The sequence below is a fragment of the Alosa sapidissima genome, chromosome 3, assembly GCF_018492685.1.
Source record: "Alosa sapidissima isolate fAloSap1 chromosome 3, fAloSap1.pri, whole genome shotgun sequence".
NCBI lineage: Eukaryota > Metazoa > Chordata > Actinopteri > Clupeiformes > Clupeidae > Alosa > Alosa sapidissima.
Genome location: NC_055959.1, coordinates 19,907,698 through 19,934,215, shown reverse-complemented (window position 1 = coordinate 19,934,215; position 26,518 = coordinate 19,907,698). Strand labels below are relative to the sequence as shown.

The 26,518-nt window shown below is 42.0% G+C and overlaps 1 protein-coding gene and 1 long non-coding RNA gene across 4 annotated transcripts in view; one reads left to right on the top strand and one right to left on the bottom strand.

Moving 5' to 3' along the window:
* Nucleotides 1–24,340, bottom strand: part of ttyh2l (tweety homolog 2, like) — a 29,576-nt gene extending 5,236 nt beyond the window's left edge. Inside the window, exons 1-11 of one of the 3 annotated variants that reach the window (XM_042086069.1) lie at nucleotides 23,870–24,340; nucleotides 19,082–19,254; nucleotides 13,413–13,524; nucleotides 9,548–9,768; nucleotides 8,044–8,139; nucleotides 4,580–4,652; nucleotides 1,922–1,991; nucleotides 1,659–1,714; nucleotides 904–996; nucleotides 411–503; nucleotides 119–261 (exon numbers count right to left, since the gene is read on the bottom strand). In XM_042086069.1, the coding sequence (XP_041942003.1) occupies nucleotides 119–261; nucleotides 411–503; nucleotides 904–996; nucleotides 1,659–1,714; nucleotides 1,922–1,991; nucleotides 4,580–4,652; nucleotides 8,044–8,139; nucleotides 9,548–9,768; nucleotides 13,413–13,524; nucleotides 19,082–19,254; nucleotides 23,870–23,998 (1,259 nt within the window). In that variant the 5' untranslated portion in view covers nucleotides 23,999–24,340. Of the gene's footprint in view, nucleotides 1–118; nucleotides 262–410; nucleotides 504–903; nucleotides 997–1,658; nucleotides 1,715–1,921; nucleotides 1,992–4,579; nucleotides 4,653–5,099; nucleotides 5,243–8,043; nucleotides 8,140–9,547; nucleotides 9,769–13,412; nucleotides 13,525–19,081; nucleotides 19,255–23,869 lie in introns of those variants that run through there. The other 2 variants (XM_042086067.1, XM_042086070.1) reach the window with 2 other exon arrangements.
* Nucleotides 183–4,747, top strand: LOC121705227. The gene is made up of 3 exons (XR_006030736.1): nucleotides 183–269; nucleotides 3,542–3,702; nucleotides 4,555–4,747. It is a non-coding gene; the product is annotated as an uncharacterized LOC121705227 (long non-coding RNA).
* Nucleotides 24,341–26,518: the final 2,178 nt, after the last annotated feature.

Here is a 26,518-nt window from a genome sequence, read left to right as displayed (position 1 = left end):
AGACATTTGCAAGGTCTTTTTCACTACACCCAAATAAATGCTTGGATCTCATCCCTATCTTTTTCTGTTCTATATACTCCTGAGGAAGGGGTCAAACTGAGTGGATTGTTTTTGTTACCTGCTGGCGATGAGTGTCCAGGCACGAGGGACAGCACACAGCATGGCAGAGAAGGCAATGGCAGCCAGCAGAGAGAAGAGGGACAGGTAGAGGAGACCCTCCACCCCGTCATAGCACACGCCCATCAGAGCGTCCAGGTAGTCCTGTGGAGGTATGTGAGGACACAAAACACAAACACACACACAAATACAAACATAAACACACACACACACACGTTTCTTACTATTCATTTATTTCTGACAGAAGTGTAAATGTTGTGAAGGGGAAACATAGCTCCAGTGTCTCATCTCACCTTGTGCAAACTGCGGCACTCAAGCAGAGCTGTGAGTCGGTGCAGGTTAAACTCAGTGGTGTTGAGCAGACGCTGGATGCCCAGCAGGTCCCTCTGGAGTCACACACACAGGGCACCAAAACAGTGGGACAGAGGACAGGAGAGAAAAGAGATGGAGAGGCAGATAAAGACAGCACAGAGAGAGAGAGAGAGAGAGAGGGAGGGAGGGAGGGAGGGAGAGAGGAGCGATGTGTGATGATGAAACAAAGAAACTTCAGATGAGGAGGAGAGAAGCAACAAAAAACGAGCAGGGCTAGAGGCCACACAACTCAATTATGCAGAAATGTGGCAGACAGTGAGCTGAGCGCACTGAGACACTGAGCGTGCACTGTGGTCTCGCCCTCTGGGCCTCATGGTGTGGGGCTGTGGAGGCCCCTAAAGAATGCGTTTAGATCAGACCCACTGAGATTAGCATTGTCTCGTGAGCCTCTGGCACGCTAGCCCTGTCGCTCACCTCGGCCGTGGGGAAGATCGACAGCGAGAACTGCAGCAAGCCCTGCACCTGGATCTGCATCGTGGTCAGAGATCTCTGAAAGGTGGTCAGAGACTGCAAGACACGGACAAGCGCACACACACACACACGCACACACAATAAAACCATAAAAACATTAACTACATTACACTCCAATAAACGCACCATAAAAACATTACCTTATATTACCCTACCATCCAACACAATATAAGAACACGGACCGGGTCAGATGACCTCAAATCTGGCACACCACTAAAGACATATACATTTCCATCTGAGAGACCAGATTAATCAAACAAGCTAAAGCTGTTAATGGATGTGGATTTTATCCATAAGTGTAGCTTTTAGTGGTTTAGGCTTAAGCATGTGCCAGCAGGAATGTTTACTTAATGTTAGAAAAACAACTCCCCCCATTAATTCCTATCTTTTAAGTAAAAAAAGAAATCTGCGGATTTATAAATAATTTGTATAAGAAGGCCTGGAGGCAGTGTGGAGAAGCCAGACACAGCTAATTAACAGGGAGCTGGAGACAAAAGCGATTTACTTTGATCAACGTTGATTTTCCTATCGCCATTATGTAATTAAATTAGGTCCCACTGAGCTATGGAGCCGTTATAATGGATTTTACACGGATTCCGTCTCTCACTGAACCAGCACAATGATTTTATTAGTCCTTAATGACTTGTAGGCTGCTACTGGCATAGACTCAAAGGACAAGGACATGAGGGGGACAGTACCTGCTGGAAAGGGTTGGGGAGACTCTGCGAGCAGTACAGGTAGTAATGGACTATGTCTGTAAAAAAATAATGAGCAAAAACATTAAATATGTATTTTGTAGGAAAACTCATAGTCATAATATTCAGAAAAATTCCAACAGCTTTAGCAGAATAATTATAATGCCAGAGCTTTCTCAACTCATGGTCATTTTGCTACATTTTGCTACCCTACTCACTGTAAAAAAGACTGCATTGGTTGTGATTGTGTTGGAAAAGTCACTTGCCTGCACTGATGAAGTCCCTGGTTTGGTTCACAATGAATTTGTCTGGAGACACACAGAAGTCACTGGTCCCCTGAGGAGGAGTCCAGCCATTTAGATTCAACACAAATTCGTCTGAATTTAGTTTAGAATAGATGGAAACAGTGAGACTCAAAGTTCTAAACATGTAATGCAATAAAGTGTTAACAAAAGGAAAAATGTCTGAAGGGAACCAATGAGAGAGAGAGAGAGAGAGAGAGAGAGAGAGGAAGAGAAAGAAAGAAATTATACCAGAGATAGAAAAATGGAGAGAGGGAGAAGACGGGGTCAAGAGAAAGATTTATCAGATCACGAGGAAAATATTTATTGTGCTATTTGTTGGGGACTTCAAAACGCTGGCCAAACCTTTAAATGTTACTTAAAAGTATCCATACCCAACCCCTAGCCAAAGTGTCCCATTACAGCAGGGCACACTACAACCACTGTATCAATACTGAACAACAACAAAGACTGCGTTGTGAGCGTTTTATTGGCGTTGTCAAGTGGACACCTTCCTTTGTCAGCCTTTCACTGAATTAGACTCTCATGACCTCCAGAAGGCTTGTGGTGTCTGGTGCCCCAGAGTCATTCCCCTTCACACTAAGATTGGTTTAGGAAGACAAGCCAAAACCACAGACAGCAGATACACCTCGACATATATCCAAGCATAAGCATGGGACTTCCCCAGAACAACCATAACCGAACGCCAGTCCAACCATGTTCTTCAGCCATAGTTATGCCTTGTGGGTATGTCTAGTTCTAAAAGTATGGCCTGTTCAGCTAATAGTGATTAATTCCCTGTTGATGTAAGCTCTAGGAAAAATCCAAGTTCATAACATCTTGCAAAGTTTGTAAAAAGTATGCTAGCGTGCCAACTTCCAGAACTATTTGCAACAACTGGCTACTTCACGTCAGGTTAATGTTTCTCACTTCAGATTAATGTCTCCAAGTAGTCTGTGAGGGCCTTCGCCATTCCCACATCTCATATCCTCTTTAATCTTTTCAGACCACAGATGACCTGTACATCTTGTTCACCCATGCTAAACCATGTTAAACCGTGGCGAGTTTTCTGAAGCAATCCTACTGACCCTCTGCAAGATGAAGAAAAACATGGTCATAAATAAATACATGTACACACCGTTTCACACATCTTTCTAGACGTTCAAAAGTGCTGAAAGCAAACAGACGTCATGTTTCACAGTGGAAAGGTGAATTATGTCTTCCTTTGCTCTAAAATAGCTTCCTCGAGTAAGTAATTTCCTGGGCCTCCTAGGCCTTACACTGGCATGCAGTCAAACACTGATGCACAATTAAAAAACCCCAGCTGCCAACCCACTCCTACAACAGTCTTATCTGTCAAACTTTGAAAACATCTGACAGGGCAAACTCTGGATTGGAACTAGTTCAATATGCCTCTTTATTTGCTCATTTCCACCATAATGAGAGCAAGCATACGATTGCTGTACAACAAATTAAGTAGTTCCTTCAAAATAGCAGATCTATGATCAAGTGCCCTAAAATAATGATTTCACAAAAGAATGCATTTCTTCCCTCTTCCTTCCCAACACTCATCCATTAAAAGGGAGCGTGACATTGTTTTACCAGGGGTGCATTTGTGACAGTGACAAATTCCCCAAGGACTAGTTGGGAACAGGATGGAACCGGTGGCAGGACCCTCACTCTGTCCCCACTGCCCCGTTACTCTAGGACCATCAGCGGGAGGAGAGGATCACACTGCACAACCTGACTAATCCAATTCACATGAGGTAACTGACCTCAGTTATTCCCCCTTCATTGACAGGGAATCAGCAAAAAACATCAAGTGACTTGTCACAAACCCAAAATAAACCACATTCAAGTCCATGTGTAGAAACTCAGTGACATTGGAAATTAGGTTTGTGCTTCTAGCTGACCTCGGTTTGGAAAAGATTAGACACATTTTAGGCATCAAGCTAGAGACATCAAGCTGTCTGAGCAGCACAAAACTTTGCATCAATCCATTGATGCGATCCTGCATATCGCCGGACGTGATTCTGGACATAGACTCTATCGCTCACCTCACTCACACAGGCATGGCATATCTGCCTCAACAAACATCTGGCCAGTGATGAAAATTGAATGATAATCCAAAATCCACAATATCCACCATGATGGGGATAAACTGAAACATCCCACATCCGGGATGTGCTCGCGTTAAAACCCACAAACACAGAAGGAAATGAGGTGGGGGTTATAAATACATGTCAGTGGATGGAGGGAGATGGAGAGAAAACAACAGAAAGGGAGAGACAGACACAGAGATATAGATTGGCTGGCTTAGTTACTGGTGCGATGGTAGCCTTGTTTACATCAACAAGCCTACAATAAGCTTAAGGGGGTAAATTACTCTACCTAAGTGACCCCTGCCTGCTAGCTAGCTAGCACCCGGTAACTCAGAATTTTAATGCAAGTGAGGGGCAGCCTGAGCGCTAGCCAGCGGTAGCTTCCGGTTGTGTGAACACCCTCAGATTAGGACTCACTGTGCCATGTTACTTTTCAAGCTTAGTGATGTGTTTATGCCATTGCATCTGTGCTCTTGTGTTCATTACCTATGTGCTCAACACACTAACATTCTGCAGGCTGCATGTGAAGGGTGTAACTTACCACTGCTGTGGCAGTGCCTGCTCCCAGGGACACCCAGCTAAGGATCAACGTCAGCACCCCAAACACCATGATCCTGAAGACACACATGGACACACTTACTGTAGACATCTTTTTCTAAATGAAACACCATAAAAATGACATAACGTTTGTATATTCTGTATGTATACTGTAGGCCTATGGCTTTTTTTATTCCAAAATATTTTATTTGTACACATTTTTGTACATGTTACTACTATGAACAAGTAGTTCCCCTAATAAACCAATGTTCACACGCTACCCAAAATAACCGACTTCCTCCCTCTGTGGTAATGTACAGCACAGGAACACGAATGCAGTCAGTCTCACACACACACAGACACACACACAGGCACACACACACACACACACACACACAGAGACAGACACACACACACACACACACACACACACACACACACACAGAACCCGCTGACAGAAATACTGGTCTAAATCAAAGAAGAGGAGGAGAAGAGAGAGAGAGTAGAGAAAGAGAGAAAATTACCCTCTGATGGATACATAAAGGCTGCCAACGTTTTCTCCTCCTAACTCACTCAAAGGCTTGATGGTCTTAAAAGCACCAATAAAATAGATTGGAAGTACTTAATAATTTGTTAGGAGAGCACACACACACACTCACACTCACACTCTCTCTCTCTCTCTCACACACACACACACACACACACACACACACACACACATCCTGGCAAACAGATCGATAGACATTAGTGTGGTGAGGAGGGGAAGAGATCTTGAGATTCCACTGGTAACCTAAGCAGAAATCCGGCTGAATATGTGGGACAAGCCTGCTGGAAGTACACCGTATGTCAGTGTCATCCCATAAACACCCAGTAATCAAAGAATTACAGTGCATGAAAATGCACTGTTCTGTTATCCGAAGTCTTCTTCTTCTTCTTCTTCTTCTTCTTCCCCCCCACCAAATTTCTGCGTCTAATTCAGCTTAAACCGTTTAACGTAGAAACTTTGTTCAAACTTTGTAACGTAGGTCTTGAAAGGGAGACTTGAGGAATGTATTTTTCACTTTTGTAAACTTTATACTTTTTGAGATATTAATAAAAAACAAGATTATTTTTCCCCATAGACTTTGTATGGGGACTATAACATCATAATGGGCTAATTAACTTGATTTGCACCTGCTGCTCAACTAGGTCCCATCAAAAAGCTAGTTAAACTGATTGCACCTGTATCAACTGCTTTCTGCTCAATTAGGCCAACTCTCTCTGTGTATCTCCATTCTACAAGGATATAAGGCACATTCCATCCAACTTTCTATCCATTTATCCTCTTCAAACTATTCACTCATCTACCCATTAAACTATCCCATCAACATCCATTAAACAATCTGCCTATCAACATCCATTCAACTTTCTGTGTATCAACATCCATTACACTATCTACATTTAACTTTTAAACTATATACTCTGTCTCAGGCTTTAAACATACAATCTGGCTCTACAGATCCTGTTCAACTATTTCCTCTGCCCACAACTGTTTCAAAATAAATGTCCTCACTACAATAATTCACTATTAAATAATTTAACTATTTAAACTACTCAACTATTTAACTGTTCAGGCATTTCAACTGTCAGTTGTTATCAACTATGACTTCTGCCAGCTGTTATCAAATAAAAGTTTGTTTTGCATTTTATGTTAATATACAGTATGTTTATATTTTCATGCACTGGTAATTTCCTCGAAATTACATTTTCTAGTTAACTACTGCTATTCGACAAGTACCGGTAAACACCTCATGAATTCAAAACAATTAAACACAAACAACAGTGAGACTACATAATGTGAATGAGACAAAAGATGAGGTTGGGTTCATAGGTTCATGGGTTCATAGAACAGGCAATATGAATACTGCTCTCATAGTGCTCATTGGAGTACTGTATGTATCAAATAATTACCCAGAATAATATACAGTACATGCCACATGACATGGACATGACTCATTTACAGTTTTTTTTTCAGTCGTTGTCTAACCAGTTGTCACATTTTCAAAACTCTAAACACAATTAGCACAGCATCGGTCTTTTGTGGCCTTACCATTCACACATTTCATGTCGTTTTCACACAATATGCAGTCAGTGAACACATTTCCGCAATGCTTACATTTTCTTAACAGACAAGCTATACCTCCCAACAAAACTATGGATTGTTTTTGTAGTATTTACGAATGTTAACACACAACATCCCACAATAGCAAACACAGTATTCCAAACCTTAGATACACTATCAAAACATCTGATTCTGCTTTGCTTCTGCTACCAAATGGTTTTATCTCAGGTGCATCGCCTTTGGATGTAATATCAGATGCGATGTTGATGAAAACATGTGGCTTAAGTTTGAAGATCGCAGAGATTAGATACAGTAATTTTGTGCTTTTTTTTAGCCCCCCCCCCCCCTTTATCTGGTATGTATCTGTTGTTTTTTGTTCAGAATGCTCGTGTGTTTCATGGATATTTTGTTCACTGTAAGCAATACTGTAAAACCTTTTCTGTTCTATAGTACTGTAAACAGTATTTCTACTGTACCTCCTGTAGTAAACAGTAAAGGGGGAAAAAAATGATTTGCTTTTTACTGGAATGCTTTTGAATGTGAACATTACATGTGGACATACAGTTCCCAACCAAGAAATTTAGGTTAAAAAACTGTGGATAGAGCATGTTTTGCATGCAAATACCTGTAAAACTGAAACATAAAAGTCTATGCAGTTTTTGTAATGTCAACAATAGCCAGTATTTTGAAACCTGGTGTACTTTGATTGACTGCATGTACCTTCTGAAGTGAGAACAAGTGTTATTCTTTAACAGAATAATTTCATTTTGAGTCAGATTTCCAGTGTTTTGGTAAAGTTAGTGTGTGCAGAGAAATATGTGTTCTGTTTTGAAATGTGAAGTGAATGTGATTTGAAATGTGTTAGTATATATTTAACAAAATGTGTTTTTGAGAAGAAAATTATCCATTTGGCCAATTGCGTTTTGTAGGTGTGAGTCTGTGTTTGGCTATACCTCCATAGGAGAATTTAAATGTATTGATCAACTGATTGAAGTGAGTTAATGAGTGCCATCATTTCCATGTATATGCCTTCGTCCCAGCATCTCCAACAGTCTACCCCCTGCACCCTTACCTAGAGAGGCAGACGTTAATGGATGACTGAATGATGTAGGAGTAAGGGGATACAGCATTTAGGAGCCCCATGGGGGTGGAAGCATGTGCCATTTAAAATGGCGGTAGCACAAACCTTCAAGATCCAGATCCAACACTTGGTGAGATGATGCTCACATTTCATGGTACGTATGCATTCTTACCAAGAAACACTTCTGCCCTGGTGCTACATGTGTCTCTACATAAGTCTTGTTGGAAAGTCTGACAGGAATGCAAGCCCCAAGACTGACCTCAAAGAGGGAGAAGAATGAACTTACGAAATGAGTAGCCATCTTGAGTGCTTGGCCAGTCCAACACACGCTGCGAGGCAAATGACCAGGTCCAGGATGAGCAGAAGCAGGTATGTGAGCCATCTAGGAGTAGAACAAGGAATGCACGTTAAAAAATACAAAATCTTCATACATACATCATTTTTAATGCACTAAATTTGCTATGCTCCTTGACATTGTAATCCATAAGATGCACATTTGTAAAGTCTGACAGTTACCACACATCTTTATTTTTCCTTGCAGTGGTCACTTCCCACACAATTAATAATTACATAGAAACAATCTATAGATATTAATTCCTCATGGATAAAAGTTTGTGGTAAGCTGTAAGCTTATTTGACACCATTGTGAGAGAAAAAGTGTTAAAAATAAAAATAAAAATAAACCTCAAACATACTTCTGATATAGTAATTAAGACCAAAGCCGTATCTGCAGATAATATGAAAGATGCAACATGATCTTTAATGCACACAGCAAACACAGACAATGAGATTAGTAACCCTACACTACACGGAGCCAGCATGCCTGCACATCTCCACACAGACACGCCTGAGAGAGTGTGTGTGTGTGTGTGTATGTGTGTGTGTGTGTGTTAAAAATGGAAAGCAAGACAGCTCTGTGGCCAGCGATTAGATTGGGTCTCTGACTAATGCATGCTGAGGCAGGGACAAGAGGCGAAGAAGAAGAAGTGTAAGAGAGAGTAGTGTGCCTTGTCCCATGATGATGATGCCGTGGCCCTTTCAGCTGTCTGAAACACTAGCTCCTCATCAATAGACCCCCATTGCCCATTCCTAACACACTGGCCTACAAAATGGAAATTCAATCTACACGGAGGATGTGCATGTCAAGATCTGGACGCTTAATGGCTCTGAGGCGCGAGAGGCTCGAGGCCGGACATGTCAGTGGACAGAGTGATGGCATGGGGAGGTCAGTGCTTCAAGTAGGTCAGTTTTCAGTCAGCCCCTCTGAACTACTCTACCTATTCATGGGTTTCATCCGGTCCCTTGCCACAGGTACTGTATATAAAATAAAGCACCTATGAATGCAGACTGCATTGTCCTTAATTTTATACACCTGTGGCAAGAGACTTGATGAAACCCAAAAATACGGGACTTGTAAAAGTGAGGTGAATATGCCGGTACTGTATATTGTTAGAATAGGACTGCTTTGTTTTGGTGTAAACTATAAGAATAGGACTGCTTTGTTTTGGGGTAATTTGTTTTGGTACACTAACAAAAAAAGATCCACATATTTTTATTAGCTAGTAAACTGGAGTTTTGAAGATGATGAGACCATAAAATTACTTTTGAGGCTACATGAAGCTTGTGCCACACAGAGCAGTTGTCATCAAAGACAGTGCGCCAGCCCCAGCTGCAATGATTGTGTGAGTGCATTCACATTGGAAGTGTAGTGCATCCTGTGGAGACCTATGCACTCGTTGAGTGGTTTAAAATTGGAACACTTGTATGGGTGCGCTCGGTTCCTCGCGCACCTGTAGTACTCCACAAAAGCTGTCTGGTCAGCGATGGCCGCCAAGTCCACCTTGGCTTTGCTGATGTCCGGGAGGGTGATGAGCTGCCTGATGATGTTGTCAGCCATCTGCCGCATGAAACGAAGCGTCTGGCCGTAATCCCCCCGTGTGGAGAAGATCTCGTCCAGCCTTGACAGGTGCTCCTCTAGTCCCACCTGCATGCTGTTCAAGGAGCCAGTCACCTGGAAGGGGCAGAGAAGAGATTTTACAATCCAAAAACAATGAATAGGCTCTATGCACAGATTCACTTCCTGTTTACACTGTAGGCTATGACAGAAAATGACAGATTACTGGCCTGTCAGTTTTAATATAGTAGGCTATTGCTAGTTGAACAACGTAGCTAAAGTTATCTTATCAGTTCAGTAACATCAGTTGATTAAGGTTAAGAACATTGTAAACCCTTTTCCCGTTTGCTGGAGGGAGTGGCACACATTTTCACAGTCTACATTACCGTGAGATGAGACCCTGAACACAATGACATAAAGAACATATTTGCCAATATTTTAATGTAAACGGGAAGTTGATATGCCAGTACAAGCGAAACCAAAATGGAGTCATGCATAGAGCCTATTAATGTGGTACAGGGATGGATTGGTACTGTCTTGGGTGTGACAGATATATTAGCTGGTTTAATTACATTAGAATAAGGTGTAAGGGTACTTGAAGACCAGAAAAAGAAAATGTCTTGCTGTTGAAAATAAAAAGAGATCATGTCAAAACCTCAAGTTCAATGATATGTCTGCTTCATACAACAACTCTACAAATAATTAGTTCAAACATCCCAACACAGTAATGTTGAGATACACACTATTTTGCACCACATTTACTGAACACTGAACTGTATTAACAAATACAGCATGTGGTGTTGTGGCACCACCATTGTGTGAGAATAGCTTTTGCTGCCTGATTGTTCCTCATCCACTGAAGAAACTTTACAAAGTGAAGCCCCAGACACTAATCCTGTGGCCATGTTAAGCAATACTGGAATCTCTTCTACAAATCTTTCTGAAGGAAATGGATTAGCGTCATGAGGTCACTTTCAGTCTTTCAGAAAAATACAGACCAATCCAAATTTCTGGAGTTACTGCAATGATGATACTGAAACGTGACCAATACTATAAGAAGCGTGTGTGAGGAGAGACTGGATTGGAAAAGTCAAGTGTTACCTCACCCTCCTCCACTACTTCAACCTTCCCACAGTCAAAACAGCAATGATAGACTTACTGCCCCCCAAATAAATTATTTTCAGTGCTAAAAAGAGCTGGGAAAACAGACAGGATTGACTGACAGAAAGTTTCATCAACAGTCACTGCAAACCCTCGTTTCCAATTAAATCTATATTCATGAGCTCGGAGTGGCAGTTACGGCGGAGCCAGGGGCAGTCTCCCCATGTTGTTTGCTTCCAATTTAATATAAAAACGGAGGGATGTTTTCACCCAGACCTCATCAAATGTATGCCATTCAGAGGAGTGACTTTCTGTCACTTGCAGTAGGGCTGTAACAATGAATTGACTAATCGATTCGTTTTCAGCTGTTAAATTAATCAACAACTATTTTGGTCATCGGTTAGTCAGTTTATGCCATTTTTGCCAAGGAAAACACCTCAACAATCTCAGACTGCCGCTTTTTTTATCTTTTCACAATTTTCTGGAATTTAATCAATATAAATAACCGATAAGATAATCAAGAAAATAATCAACAGATTAATTGATTATGAAAATAATCGTTAGTTGCAGCCCCTACTGGGCACAAACGCGACATGCAGACCATCGAGCACCTGCCAAGGTGAGAGCCCTCCAGGAATCGTAAAAAGCTGATGCATGAACAAGTGAGGGGCAGGGAGGCATAGGAGGAAAGAGATGCCTGGGAAGTGAGGTGGCTCCTGCTCTCAATGGGTTTCCAACAGAGAAGCAAATGGCTATGCAGCTTATAAAGGAACAGAATCCATCCAGTCCAGGGCTGGGAAGTGAGAGGAGTGGAGTTCTGCCAGTTGGCCCCGAAGCGTGCCCCCACAATGCAGTGCCAAGCAGCGAGTGAAAAACACATTCATACCTTGCGTGCCACACGCTGTTAGCCAGCTTGTAATTAACACACCGCCACTGCTGGCCGTCTGCTGCTCTGCCTTGTGGGTCTGTTCAGCCAAAGTACATGGGATAACAGAATTGGGTCTATATTAGAGAACATGACCTAGCACTGCCCTCGCGATTAAGAACATGCCGAGTGCTTTTTAAAAAAAGGCTCTCATTACATGATGTTCAAGAAATAGTCAAAAGCACTCATTGTAAACATTCACGCCCCTAAGTGAAAGTGTTCATGATAATTGTTTCAGCTTGCTGTTGTTAGCTAAAAGGTCTTCTGAGGATTTGTACAGGGGGGTTTCCATGGTGGAGCGGAGAGGCTGTGACAGAGGCCTTTGCATACCAAGTGAACACGGCAACATAAAGCCACAGAATGGTATTTGTGTCTCCTCCTCTCCAGGGCCACACATCTGTGATCTGAGATCTGTGACCTCTATGGTGATCAGGATGGGAGCGGGCCTGAGGGCTGGCCACAGTTGCCTACGCAAAACATGGAATCCTCACAAGCCACTTGACTCAGTGACTCAAGGATATATTGTGCATGTATGCCTGTACAGCATATTACTTGATTGCAAAAGCCTGGTCACGTGCATGCATTAGGCATATGACCAGAGCGAGGTGAAGAATGACAAGATTGCAGAGCAATGTGTATGTGTGTATATGCGTGTGTGTGTGCGTGTGAGACTGTAGAAAACAAGAGAGCATGGGGGGATAGAGTGAGCCAAACAAGCCAGAGATGGGGGGGGGGTTATGTATGTGTGTACATTCCCATGCTTGTGATTGTGTCTAATGTGAGCATGCATGTGTGTGTGTGATCGTGTGTGATCGCGCGGGGGTGTGTGTGTGTGTGTGTGTGTGTGTGTGTGTGTGTGTGTGTGTGTGTGTGTGTGTGTGTGTGTGAGAGAGAGAGACTGTGTGCATGCATGTCTGTCACGGCTTTGAACAGAGATACAGATACGGGAGCATAAATCCCCATTAATACAGATGGGGAGTTAATCCCTCGCTTTCTCACTGTGATTAAAGTGCAACCCTGTCAGACGGGAGGCTGTGCTCGCCGCTCTCCTCTCCCCACGCTGTGGGGATAAGGGCCGCCAGCCACAAACTCATTCACTCCAGCCTCCGTTCCTCCACCTCCACCACCTCCTCCTCCTCCACCACCACCACCACCACCACCACCACCTCCAACTTCTCTACCGCCTACCTGTCTGCCTCCCTGGCCAGGGCTATTGGGGGGCGGTTGAAGTAGTTTAGGTGAGGGCACGGACAGGGATAGTCCAGAGCGCATGCACTCACTCCAGTCTCTGCTGCTCCACAGGCAGACGAGGAGACAAAAAGCCCTGCGGCTAGAGTGCCGGTCTGGGTGTCCAGCAGTGATCGGTTCAGTCTGAGTAGAATTATAAAACTGGACACCACAGAGGGGGGTCGTATGGGGGTACTGAATAGCATTGCAGATGTGACGTTGTTTGCACTGTGTGCACTGTGAGTGTAAAGTGATTCATGCACAGTCACCTCCTCGTCCCCTGATGGCCATAGAATGGGGGCCACTGAGCGTTGAATAAAAAGATAAAATAAAATAAAAAGGTATGCACATAAAATCCAGGCAGGTGCTCAGAAACAGCATCAGGAAAAATAAAATCTGCACCAGTGATCCTCCACAGGATTACTTTATTGACCAGAAGTAGGATGTTGACAGGGAGGATCCGATTTAGTTTTTCCAGAAGAACGGAAGATGGCTAACCAGCTCTTACCAGACTATCGATGCCACCCACTGTTTGATTGGCATTGTAGAGGGAGTAGGTCAGCTGGTATACTCCGTCGTTGGTTTCGCTGTTTCCATAGAAACCCACCCCAACAGCCGAGCTGAAAAATGAAAGCAAAAAACAATTTCAGATTCGTTAGAACATCCAAACACACACATTAAACATCAGCACTCATTAAAGGCCATCTTGGAGGGGAATATCCCAGCATGCTTTGCGTTGACACAGAGGTCTCTTATTTGTTTACATATATTTCAGTCAGTGTGTTTTGTCTATCCCTCGCTTTTCCTCCATCCCTTTTTTCTGTCTCTACTAGGAGTGTATCAATCTCACCATTTTTACACAGATCCCACCTTAAATCCATTTGTCCACAAAAGCCTTAGAGTGACAGAAGATGTCAGGCCCTTCTGTCATGAGTTATGGTGCAATTTCATCCTATCAGAGACTCTGCAGTCAATTTTGTATGGGGGCCAGAGGCCAGAGCTTGAGGGGGCCTTGGCTATCAGGGAGTCCCCCTGGCCGCACAAAGGGAGTGTCATCAATCTCTGACCACTTCCCTTCCCTAACACACTCAGCCGCTGCACAGCAGGAGCTCCATCCTCCATCCTCCAGCACAGGAGACTAAACCCCCCCCGTGAGAATACCAGACCAGTGTTGTGGGAGGGATGGAAATACCTCATGGGGGCTCATTCTCCTTCTTCTCTAGTAAACAAAAAACAGGAAGTGCACTCGTGACCCCATTATTGGAACATTACTGTTTTTATCCTCATTCACACCATGGATTAGCAACATGTCAGATTTCACACTGTTATTAACAAAAGGCTTCTTAAAAAAAGGGCGACCAGACCCCAGAAATAGGACATCTCCACAGGAAGACAATAAAACAGAACAGATGGAGCCTGTACAGTACACAGGCTGCTATTGTTCCCCACAGAGAGTGTGTGCACGAGGGTGTATGTTGTATGTAAGTGCGTGTGTGTGTGTGTGTGTGTGTGTGTGTGTGTGTTTTATAGTATGAGTGGTGTTATGGCTGACCAATATCCCTTCTGAACATCCAAGCATTGTCTCCAGTTACCCGACCCCTGAAATACAACTTCCTTTGCACATATCTTAATGTGCTTAGTGTGTATCCGTGTGAGCCCGTGTATGTGCGTGTGTGTGTGTGTGTGTGTGTGTGTCTGTGTGTGTGCATGGCATGCGCAGCGCACTCATGTCCCACTGTGCCTTTGTTCACTGGAGAGGCACTAGACCTTCTCCACTCTCCCCCTCAGTGTATGCGGTCCAGCACGACAGCAGCTCACTCTGCAGAGCCCACCAGCCATGATGGATACCAGGTCCGTGATCTGAGCCATTACCTTCAGCTCCCACAGGCCACTTCCCTTCAGTACACATTAGCCAGCACATTTAGGATGCCATCCCACATAGTCCACACACACACACACACACACACACACACACACACACACACACACACTCGCTCACACACACACCTAGTCTCCTCAGTGCAGCAGCAGGATCAGAGCACTCATTGCATTACCTCACACTCAAAGGCTTCTTGCTGCCCATTTACTTGACAAAATCCAATAAGAGAACTAGAGGAAGCCAACAGGAACTGGGACACACACACACACACACACACACACACACACACACACACACACACACACACACACACACACACACACACACACACAACTGGCCTCCAGAGGATAGCAGACATGAAGTGAATTAGACCTTCCTTCTGGGTCATCCTCCAGCTAAAAAATTGATTGTCTGCTGTGATTTTGTTTTTTAAGTACCTTTGTCGCAACATCAATCGTGATGAAGGCTGGTTTGGGGATGTAGAGTTGCAACATGGCAGAAGATGTTACAGATACAATTTAGTCACATTTGTTCAACTCCAATGGATGACAGGTTCTGGTAAAATTGTGCTTTTGGACTACCACATATAATATATCTACCATTACAAATATTCTTACCGGTATTTTAATAAAAATTATAATATTGACTGGCGTTAAAATATATCCTATGGTGCTATGCTGCACAGCGCAAAGGTTTTGAAAGATACAATCTTGCAAAAGGCCCTGTATTGGAGTTGTAAATTTACACTTTTAAAGGTTGTATCAGCTAAAGCGGGGATACGTCACTTCTGTTGATGTTCAAACAAAACAGAGAGCTAGCTCGCTACTCCCTCCCCTTCCCTCTCGTGCAATTAAAACTCTCCTAAACGCGCATCTCGTTGGTTATTGGTTGAAACACTTTATTTTGCCTTTGAGTGGGTTGCCAACCCTTGTTGATAGCAATTGTTTTTGTGTACAGATCTCAGAGCCTAGGCTGCCTACAGAGACGCGTTTTTTTGACGGCCTGCTTATAGGGCAGGCAGCTAGCGGATCGTTAGGAAAGATTAGATGAATGTGATCATTTATGTTTGAGCCTTTTTTGGGCCTGAAATCGCTGATACAACCTTTAAGGTATATTGTCTTGGATTGATCAGTCAATAAATTGTGTTAATGATGTTTAATTGTTTGTTAATATAATTAAATGTTACACTTTAAATGTGAAATCCAGGTGTATTGCTGTTATTAGTGTCTCTTGTAAACCCATATAAGTGTGAGAATGAACATGAGCCTCTCACACTTCTCCTGTGGGTTTATGTGACTTTCTACTGTCCTTGGCAAACTACAGTTGAAGCCTAGGGTGGCTTCATTACCCAGACTTAAAAAAGGAAACCAGAGCAGCATAACAAGTCCCCCCCAAACCATCCATCTCAACTAAGAGCCTAAGCATTGCGGCAGCAACTGATCACTGGGAAAATTACGGTCAACAGCCGTCAGCAGTTTCAAATCCGCCTCCTAATGGCCGCCAAGGCTCTTCCAGCGCAAGGAGCTGGAGATCAGCTGCTGCTGCTGGATATCAATTAGAGTGTCTTGACCGTGCAAGAAGCTTTAGCTGCAGCTGAGCCCCTTCCCCGTCCCTGATGAGGTCAGTTATACCCTTAATGCTCCACTCTGAACATGCCCATCGGAAATGTCCCCCCGGAATACAGATTACATGCCAATTTTTGCAATCAGTAACGTAATCCACTGGATTACAAAAACAGTGTAACTTAATCTGAATACTTTTGGATTACTTCAAAATAAAAGACTAAAAAACATGAGAAGACTAGCTGCTTTTGGTCTCCCTGGGTTTCAGGGGGCCAGCGCAGAGGGGTGTGGCCCCTAGGGACCAAAAGTGTCATTTCTATGTCAGCCTAGTGGGGGTACATGCCCACCAAGTCTCAAGTTCCCCCAGTGTTTCAGTGTCCCGGAAATCTTCAACCAAGAATCGGTGGGAAAAAAGAAAAAAAAAACTTTGACAAATCCTATAAAAAAAGAAAATGCTTGGCTGTAATGCTCTACAGAGCAGAGGAGAGTAGAAAATGTATAAAAGCATCCTAGAACAACACAATCGAATTAAAGAAGAGCATTGAAGCAGCCAGTCAATAACTCAATAAAGCCCCTCACTTAATTACAAAAAAGACGGAAATAAGATATTTATTATTAGATTAGCTTTCAAAAACAGACACATATCTTGAATCACAAAATCTGCTTTTTTCATTACAATCTTTACAATCTGTAAAATTATAAAAGCTACTTTGGTCTCACTTTACTCCCAGAAGGCAACACTTATGGTATAAAATGACATAATAAAAAATGTATCTGCATTATTTAACGTCCAATCACCAGCCTTTGTACCTCACACTTCTATTTAATGTCTAAGTTCTACCCTTAAGACTTCAAGAGAGCTCTGCTGTTCCAAATGCTTCATATCCACATACATAATTCTCATATTTTAACCCTTAAAGGTGTAGGTTTTTGAACGTTCTAAGTTCCGCAACAATTGAAGGTTCTACAATTCTATGTTGAATTCAATGAACCCAGATATTCTTTAGAACGTTCATTTCTCAACATTCCCGTCACACCAGTGTGACGGTACTCCTTTAAGGGTTAAGCTGAACTGGCAGAGGCACTATCACAAGAAACCCCCCAACCACCACTCCCTTAACTACATATTAAAGAAATCTATCCCTGACAACTGGTTAAAACACAAAATATGCCTACTCTAGTCATTAAACACTCTGTATGCCGCAACAAAATGTACAGAGTACAAACACGAGAGGGTAATAGGGTGCTCCCTCGTTAAGTAGCGTCATGCCCTAGCACTTACCACGAAAAGAGGCCTTGTGTAAGGGGCTGGAATGTTAACAGCAAAATAACTCAATCAGAGCTCCGCACTTAAATAACTGTCACAAGATTAAGCTGAACCCTTCTCCAATTCAATTAGGCACTTTGGCAAAACCATTTGTTCTCCTTCTATTGACATTATGAAAACCAAACGATGGAAGCCACAGACTAACCCTTCCCTTCTTCTGCTTCTGCTAAACCTTGCTAACAAGTACAGACAATGCATTATACCAGTGTCAAGAGGACGTGTGTTTTCAGATGCAGTTCAGAAATCATTCTGGACATTCAGCATTTATTTGATTGAACTGCAGTGTACAATTGAAATATGAGTTGCATTACATAAGGAGGAAGTGTGTCAATAGAGTTTTGGGAGAGAAATCAGAGGGGTCATTCCGTGTCAAATCAAATAAGGTTGTTGCTGCACCGTCTCAGATTTTGTTCAAACCTTGTCTATATCAAGAATGGGTCCCCAAACCAAGGCTGTAAAATATTTCTGTTCAAATCTTATGTGCATATTATTTTCAGCCCTTGACATTACTTCAGTTTTACAGCCTGAAAATCACCTTGTCTGGTAACCAATGGTTTGGCATTGATATACTGATAAGTATTATTCATAGGCAGCCCAAACTTAGGGTGGACTGAACCCTTACAAGTTTAGGCCCTGAATTTGAAAAAAAAAGTGATATTAAGGGTGGTATAAACACATTTAAAATATTAAATATATTTTATTAATGTTAATATCCACATATAATTGGCTTGAAGCTTTTCAGGATTAAACAAGGTCTTAGCTTTGGAACCTAAATATTACATAGACAAACTCTGAGCAAAATCTGAGACGGTGCAGTAACTATTTTCCTGGATTGTATCTGATGTCACAAGGAATGGCCCAGAGGGAAAGTAGACATGCATGCTACTCCAATTGAGTTCAGGTATATTCCATTAAATCTTAATCTGCATGGACTGCCAATAGGTCAAAAACACTGCACTCTGAAAGCAGGGTACTTAGTAACCTCCTTCCATAGACATGTACTTTCCTACAGGCACAAAATCCAGTGTCAGGACAAAGCCACCCTCATCAGATCAGACTGGATGACAGGCTTTAAAGGTCCTACACTGACCCACTTGGCTCATTCTACTATTAAGCAAATCCAGTCAAAATATAAACATCTCATTATTATTCTCACTGCTATCCTAATTGAAATGTAAGACTTCAGTCTTGTAAGAAAGTCAATCTGCCATATGTGTCTAAATCCAGTGAGCCAAGAGAAACAACAGGTCTGAGATTACAAAATGATATTATGTGAGGGATTTATGTGTCAGGTAAATTACTAAATGTGAAGTTCAAATAAAGGTGAGAATGTCACCACCAGTGTAGCCGTCTTCATTGACGAACAGCATGAACTAAGAATGTTCCAAATCCTCGGGATTGGCACTTACCAAATGATCAGGCCAGTGATGACCGCTGCCCATGTGACACAGCATGAGTCTGGCCTCTTGGTCTCCTCCTCCTCCTCCTTCCGACAACAGCATATGACGCTGAGGTAGACGGCTAGCAGTAGCAGGCTGAGGCCTAGACCCACCGCTGACACACAGGCAAGGAAGATCAAGGACTGGGCAGGGGAGGAAAAAAAGAGTGATTAGAATCACAAAAACAAAAAAGACAGTCAGAGTCACTCAGAGAGACAGCAAAGGCGGAAGTGAGAGAGAGAGAGAGAGAGCGAGAGAGAGAGAGTGTGTGTGTGTGTTTAACCGGTCAAGAAAAAAAAGGATAATTATCCAAAAAACTGCAGGCCCTATGTAAAGAAACAGCAAACTTTCCATACAATAACGAAACCATACTTCCAGAAATTCACTAAAGAAAAACAAGTTAGGCACATGATTCCTTATGTTCCCAGGAAACCTGTCCCCCATCACAAAAGTAAAACAGTAGCCATGAGACAGGGCCATACACTTCCATGGCAACCCCCAAGGGCCTGAGGAGAAGAACGGCATCCACCCCAAGCCCTTTGAATTGAGAATCATGTGACACAGCTGGAAAGGTCCAATGACCCTGAAGTCTTGTGATCCCTGAGAGAGTCTGTAGGCCTGGAGAAAGAGCAGCAGGAGTTGAGGAATGTAAACACTTCAGAAGGGCTAAGAAGAGAGAGAGAGTTTGTGGATATATCTCCTCTAACCCTTTGCTCTACATATACTGTAGATCAAACACAAGAACAGGAGCCAGAGACAGAGGAGGAGGAGGAGGAGAAGGAGGAGGACACAGCAATTTTACAGAAGACTTCCTAATAAGAGATCTCCTTTGCCACAATCCTCATGAACAAGATGAAGGAACTGAGGAACGCAGAGGTAGTATAGTGTGAGATGCTGTTTTGGTGCAGCTACTAACTTTGACTAAAGCAATTCATATTGCACATTACATTGAAGTCACCTCTTACACAAACACTATTCCCTTGAAGGTCATATTTCTATATTTGTATTTATGGGCAGTTGGTCATTAGCCTGGAAATACCCATGCAAACCTTCGGGATTTGTACCAACTAGATTACCAACTTATCAACATAACAACCTAACATAGCATAACTTCTAACAAGAACACATGGTTCTGACAGCATGAAATGCCCCTGAAGTCATTTAATCATGGGACCTTCCCAAAAGCCATATTCATAAAAAAACATCATACACCATTAGCATTGTCTGATTCAAATCAATAAATAGTGGTCTTCTTCACTAAGCTCACATTGAAATGAAGTCATACTAAGCTAATCATTGTTGTGCAACATGGGACTCTGTTAGATATTGGATGTCCCAGTCACATTAAGGCACTGGTTTTACAGCAGATAAAACTGAAGAGCTGTGAGATGATAAATGGGAAAGGAAAGAGGAAACAAGGTTCTGATACACACAAGTTTTCCATTTTGGGATTAAAACCAAAAACTGATTTTGGTGATATATTAGATCTATTGTAATTAAACCATTTGAGAAGCTGCTTTTTGTAAAACATCAGAAACCCAAAAGAGCGGAAAACACTGGTTTAATTGTTAAAGTGTTGCTATGTACTAACATCTTGTGATATTACCCGTTGTGTAAAATCTTCATCTAACTAGAGCTGTCAAATAAATGTAGTGGAGTAGAAAGTACAATATTTCCCTCTGAAATGTATTCGAGTGGAAATATAAAATAGCATATAAAGGAATTACTCAAGTAAAATGCAAGAACGTTATATTTAACTCTGGTACTTAACTAAATATATGTTGTTACTTTCCACCACTTAAATCTTCCCCTTTTGAATTACATTAGCTAATAGACAAGGCAGTAAAGCTCATCAATGATTTGTGAGATGCACTAGCTATTCGCTCCAAAAGCCCTAACCTCAGTCAGAACTAGATCTCATGTTGGCCACTATGACAACCTCTATTGAGCTAATGGTTACAATTAACTACACAATTAATGCTAATGTGTCTTTATGCATTCAGATGTTCAAAAAACAATTGTCTACTTTAATTGAGATCTTTAACAGATATTGTAATTGCCAATTTTCAAGCAAAACACTGGGAAAGTCATAATCTGTAACCAATAAATAAAAACTCCAAGAAAATACCATGCAATAAACTCAATCTCAGAAGTACAGCTGAGTATCCCTGTAATGTAAGCAAATGTTTGGTGTTATGTTACCAGAGGCTGATCAATGTCTGTCAGAAACAGTAACCTGATCTATCATAAAATGCCCCTGCAGATTCTCGTCTTCGTAGACAATTCTTAGAGCTATTGACCAGAATTACAAAATAATGCCTTGATGTCATACTGGAGCCACAAGCCACAATTGTGCAGTGTAATAGAGTAAGAGATTTTGTATCATCATAATGTCTTTCAACACAGGACAATGCATTCAATGGGAATCTGTATATTATACAGTAATGTCAAATGTATAGCACTGCAATAGCAGCATGGCTTCAATAAAACAACTCAAATAGGTCAAGCTCAGTTCAACATGAAGTGCAATTATTATCACTCTTTAGACCTCGGCAATAAAATGTTTCTCCTATAGGGTGACAGTCTGTTGCTTTTCAACAAGCTTACATGAAACTCTGTTCAATGCTGTTTATTCGGAATAATTCCTGAATTGAGCAGGAACTGGTCATCAGTGGTGTACAGAAAATGAGAAATAAAAAACAAAATGTCCCTGAGATTGTTGTTCTGTCATCCACTGCCATTTGCTGTTGCTTACAGAGGCTTTAGATACTTCATAGAGGTTTCTAACTCAGTTCTCTTCATACACCATTCATGTACACCATCACCTGAGTGGTCAAATTCTGAAACACTCTGAAACAGTGCTATGGCCTCTGAGAGAGAGATCAACTGTGGATCCGACGGGCCAATCGGGCCTCAGCCTCTGTGGCGAGTCTGGCTACAGTAAAGGTCAGTGACATTTTCACTTCTAATCTCATTGGACCATTTCAAAGACCAACTTCCAATTTCCCAGCCTATTAGTTCTCAATTACACATGAAGGGTAATGAAATTCAGTGACAACAGCAGTGGCTCACTAAGGATTTTTACAGGAACTGAGGACAGTGGGAGGACGCTAGGGAAACATGAGCTGTAGCCTACCACACCACAGTAAGGCAATAGAGGAATTGAGGAATAAAACTTCATATTGTCACTGCATGTGGAGAGTACAAGTACAAAGACAACAAAATGCCTTTTATGTCTAACCAGAAGTGCAAAAAAAGCAGAAAAGTGGTCCAAACACCAGGGCTTAACCCAGTTCTTTAAAAAGGCATTACTTTCCTTTATGGGCAATTCCACACAAAACTGTCACATCCATAGGCAACACACAATGCCATTGTATTTAGTTGGCGTTATGGACATGACAGTTTTGCATGGAATTGCCCTTATACAGTCCCAGCAACTTTATGCATTTAGTCTGACCTGGATCCTCTCAGCACTGACTTAGACCAGCCCACTGTACACTTGTTTACAAACAGAGCCTCTACACACCCTGGGAATGTGCTCTATTCAGTTTTGACAGACTGCAGCTTTATTGACCGCAACAAACAAGCTGGAGATGGAGAGGGGGAGGCAAAGTCATCTCAGTTAACATGCCATGCAAGTTTACAGAACAGGAAGATGCAGGAGTGTCTTGTCTCAGTCACTATATAAAAAGCATGTCTGCGGGTTACCAATGCATCCAGCTTGAAGACACCAGAGTTGTGCTTTGTTTTTCCCCCTTTCTGCGGACTTTCATTAGTGGGAGAGCCAAAGTTCAAAACTCTCTCTCTCTCTTTGGTCTTTCTCTCAGACCTGCTATCTCCTAACCTTATCAGTCCATCATACTATTACTAACACTGACATGAGGGGCACATACACGTCAATATTATGCCATATGCCATATTCTTTGCCCTAATACTGTTAAAAACATACTTCCAGAATCCTAATTATTGAGAATGATACTAAACTACAAAAAAGACTAAGAGTGCAGTTTTTCAGGAGTGGGGCATATAAAATGGCTGACAGTAGGCTAGGTACTATAAGCATTGCAGTAAATATAGAAGAGGGAACACAGTTAGGCCACATTGCTCTTTCATGTTACTCCTGTGGAATGAAGGTCCTGACTGAAGGTCATGCTGTGAAATTACTTCAAAGAAAATGCGAAAAAATATAAGCTAAAATTGTAAAGTTTTAAAATGTTCTGTCCTTTTAAATCAAAAGACTGAATTGCAACAAAGTAACTCCTGTACATCATGCACCCAAAACACACTAGGTAGACAGGTGCTTTGAAGGAGAGCCACGTCAACTGGGACAGAATAGCCAGGCTACCCCAAACATCCCACATTTTAATTATGAAACTATGTAGGCTAAACTTTGAGGACAGAACAATATCGAATATCAATGCCTGCAAAATCAAGGATACAGCAATGTTTTAACATTTTAGGCTGACTTTAAAAAGAGCTCCATCAGTGAAGTTTGGACATGATTATTATTTCATTGGATATCGTTATTATTTCATTTAGCGTAGACGAGTAAATGAATCTCTGCAGCTACAGAGTTCAATAAAGTCAATTTCACGTTAAAATACAGGTTAAACTAACACTTCTACTTGCACTTTAGAAGTTTATATAATACTGCATCGTAAATGACACTAGCCTAATGAGAGAAGAGTTGAATTTTGGTAGCAGCATGCCTGTCAATTTGTCTCTCGAAACTCGAAACTCCTTGGGCATACAACTGACCTGCTGATAGCTTGCCTCCTCCGGTCTGAACGTGTTGTCAATGGGCTGGAAATTTAAATTCAGATGAGGAAAATTGTGCAGCCAGTAAGTCCACCATGGGGCAATGTAGTCCTGCCGTGCCAAAGCCATCTTAGGCTCGGTGATGTTTAACACGCGTTTAAACGACCTGACTCTCAATCGTCTGGATGTTATCTCGGCCCCTCTAGTAATAATCCTTCTCCACCAAAACTAAACAGATCGACCTGATACCAAAACCATACGCCAAATGTAAACGCAATAAGGGAAACACTAGAGAAAAGTATTTCCCCCTCTATTTTGCGCTCAAAGCCAGACATAACAGCACAATCGATGCATTGGGTCCATGTTTCAAGTTTCACCTACAGGTCGCACGGTAGTAGGGTGACTTTTACGAGGCGGGCTCAAACCTTTGAGTGCACACTCCTCAAGCGGCTTTTCTCGGGACCGCGCATGATCACTCGGAAGCACGAGATCGAGTGAGCGTTGAGAAGATAATTTTGCTCCCATTGTACTCAAGGTAAACCAAGTATAAATGACCATTTTATTCCCAGTTTTATTTGTATGTCTTGGGTGGCCTCTGCATAATGCATTTCATTACTCAAATGGCACCGTGAAAGGAGAAATTACTGTTCAGATATTCGTGTTTTCACACCTTAATTCATTGGTTGTAGGCTAGTTGAATGTAAAGTGAGCAGCATGGCCAAGTCCTATATTTTTATATTTTTTCTGGCACATAATCAGTAATTATGGATGGATTGTCAAGGCTCTTTTGTTAACACGGCCATTAAGACCCGCAGGTGAGCTAGCCTACTGATATTCCTTTAGGCCCAATATTCGCTCAACTAGGTCATTCAACTTCATTTAGATTAGATGTAGCCTTCTTCCAAGTTCACGTTGTTCTAGATTAGTTTAGGCTACAAGTTTAATTGTGAAACACTTAAAGTATTTACAGATGTTATATCCTTATATGTTGCCTACCGTGCGCACCACTGTTCACGGCTCGCTAATCACAGCTGAGGGAGAGCCACATTCTCGTGAAGCTTAGGGCTCATTCACTCCGACCACGTGTTCAGTTACACCCGAATCGCGGCACCATGCTCGATCACAGCGGTGCGATTCAAGGCTGACATCTGGTGGATGTAGATTGATCTTGTTTTGAGGCGAGCTATGGTCCATGAATAGGTAGGTATCAAATATAACAGCACCACAGATTGATGAAAGGGGAGGTCAACAATCATATTCAAAGACAATCAAACACATATGTTTTCTGTGAAGAGTGACATTTTTCGGTTGACGTACATTTTACCAGTGATATGGAAACAATTCAAAGTGACCATCATGCTATCCAAACAATTAGTATGGGACTAGACACCAAAAGGGGGCAGCATTACATTGTTTTCTAGTGTTTGTGTGTGTGTGTGTGTGTGTGTGTGTGTGTGTGTGAGAGAGAGAGAGAGAGATATAGAAAGAAAGAAAAAGAAGAGGGCGAGGGCAGTGCATGAGTTCTCTTTCCCTGAATATACACATTATTACTTGATGTGGTTAATGTGAGATGTGCACGACAGCTTTCAGTTCTCTGTGTGTAATGAGAAACATGGAGAGATTGCAAAGAAGGCAGTGGAAAGCTAAGGGAATGGATTGAGATAAATCATACGACTGGGTGTAAAAGCATAATCTTTTAGAGAACATTATGAGGATGAGTGTACAAAATAAAGACCAAAGCTGCTATGCAGTGTTCTTTTATGGCACCTGGTACTGCAACTCTGTAAAATGAAGTAATTTCAGTTGTATTATAGTATGGCATGGCATGATTACAGTACGAGCTTGAGGTAATTATACCAGAGAAACCTAGAAAAACCAGATTATTCCACCTAAGACTACAAACTCTAATTACACCATGTTGGGAGCTGTTTTTGAAGTTAGAGGTATTCAGAAAAGGAGAATGGAAACTCACACTTACCCCTGAGAGTGACGACCTATTCCAGCAGCAAGCTGTTTATGATATATCAACTTTACTAGCCTATGCTTAGCAGGGCAACAGCTGAGATATAGTATGAATAAATATGGTGATTATTGAGATAGACACAATACCTAATCTTTACAATTCCATGTCTCCGGACCTCAGTGTCCCAAGGTCAGTTAGCCTCCAGCCACTGCATTGTAATGTTGTTCTGCAGATCGGGTTAAATTTGAAATTTCCTGCAGGACATCCCCTCAGGAATAAAGGCCACCTTGACCTGCTTGACTCCGCTTTGGCTATTTATACATGAATTCAGGCTGGACAGTAGATGGATCAGAATAAAGAACAGCGGGTTCTCCATGAGCCCTTTCTGCTGAATGCATGAGTTCCTATCTCCACAGTCACACGAATATAGGCTTATAATTCAGCCTTCTTCAAGAACAAAACCCTCTTTACAGTGACTAAAAGTGGCATGACTGAAGAGTGTAACTTTCCCTTTTGTTTGATGATTATAGTTGTAAGAGCAGTAAAGGGGTCATTCTTACTCTGGCCTTCAGATGTGAGCTGAATAGGAAAGGAGTTGTACTTTTCAATAGTTTGATGTTGAATTAGAAACACCAAATGTTTTTGGCAAATCACTAAATCCATTCACCCCGTGTTATTTCAGACTA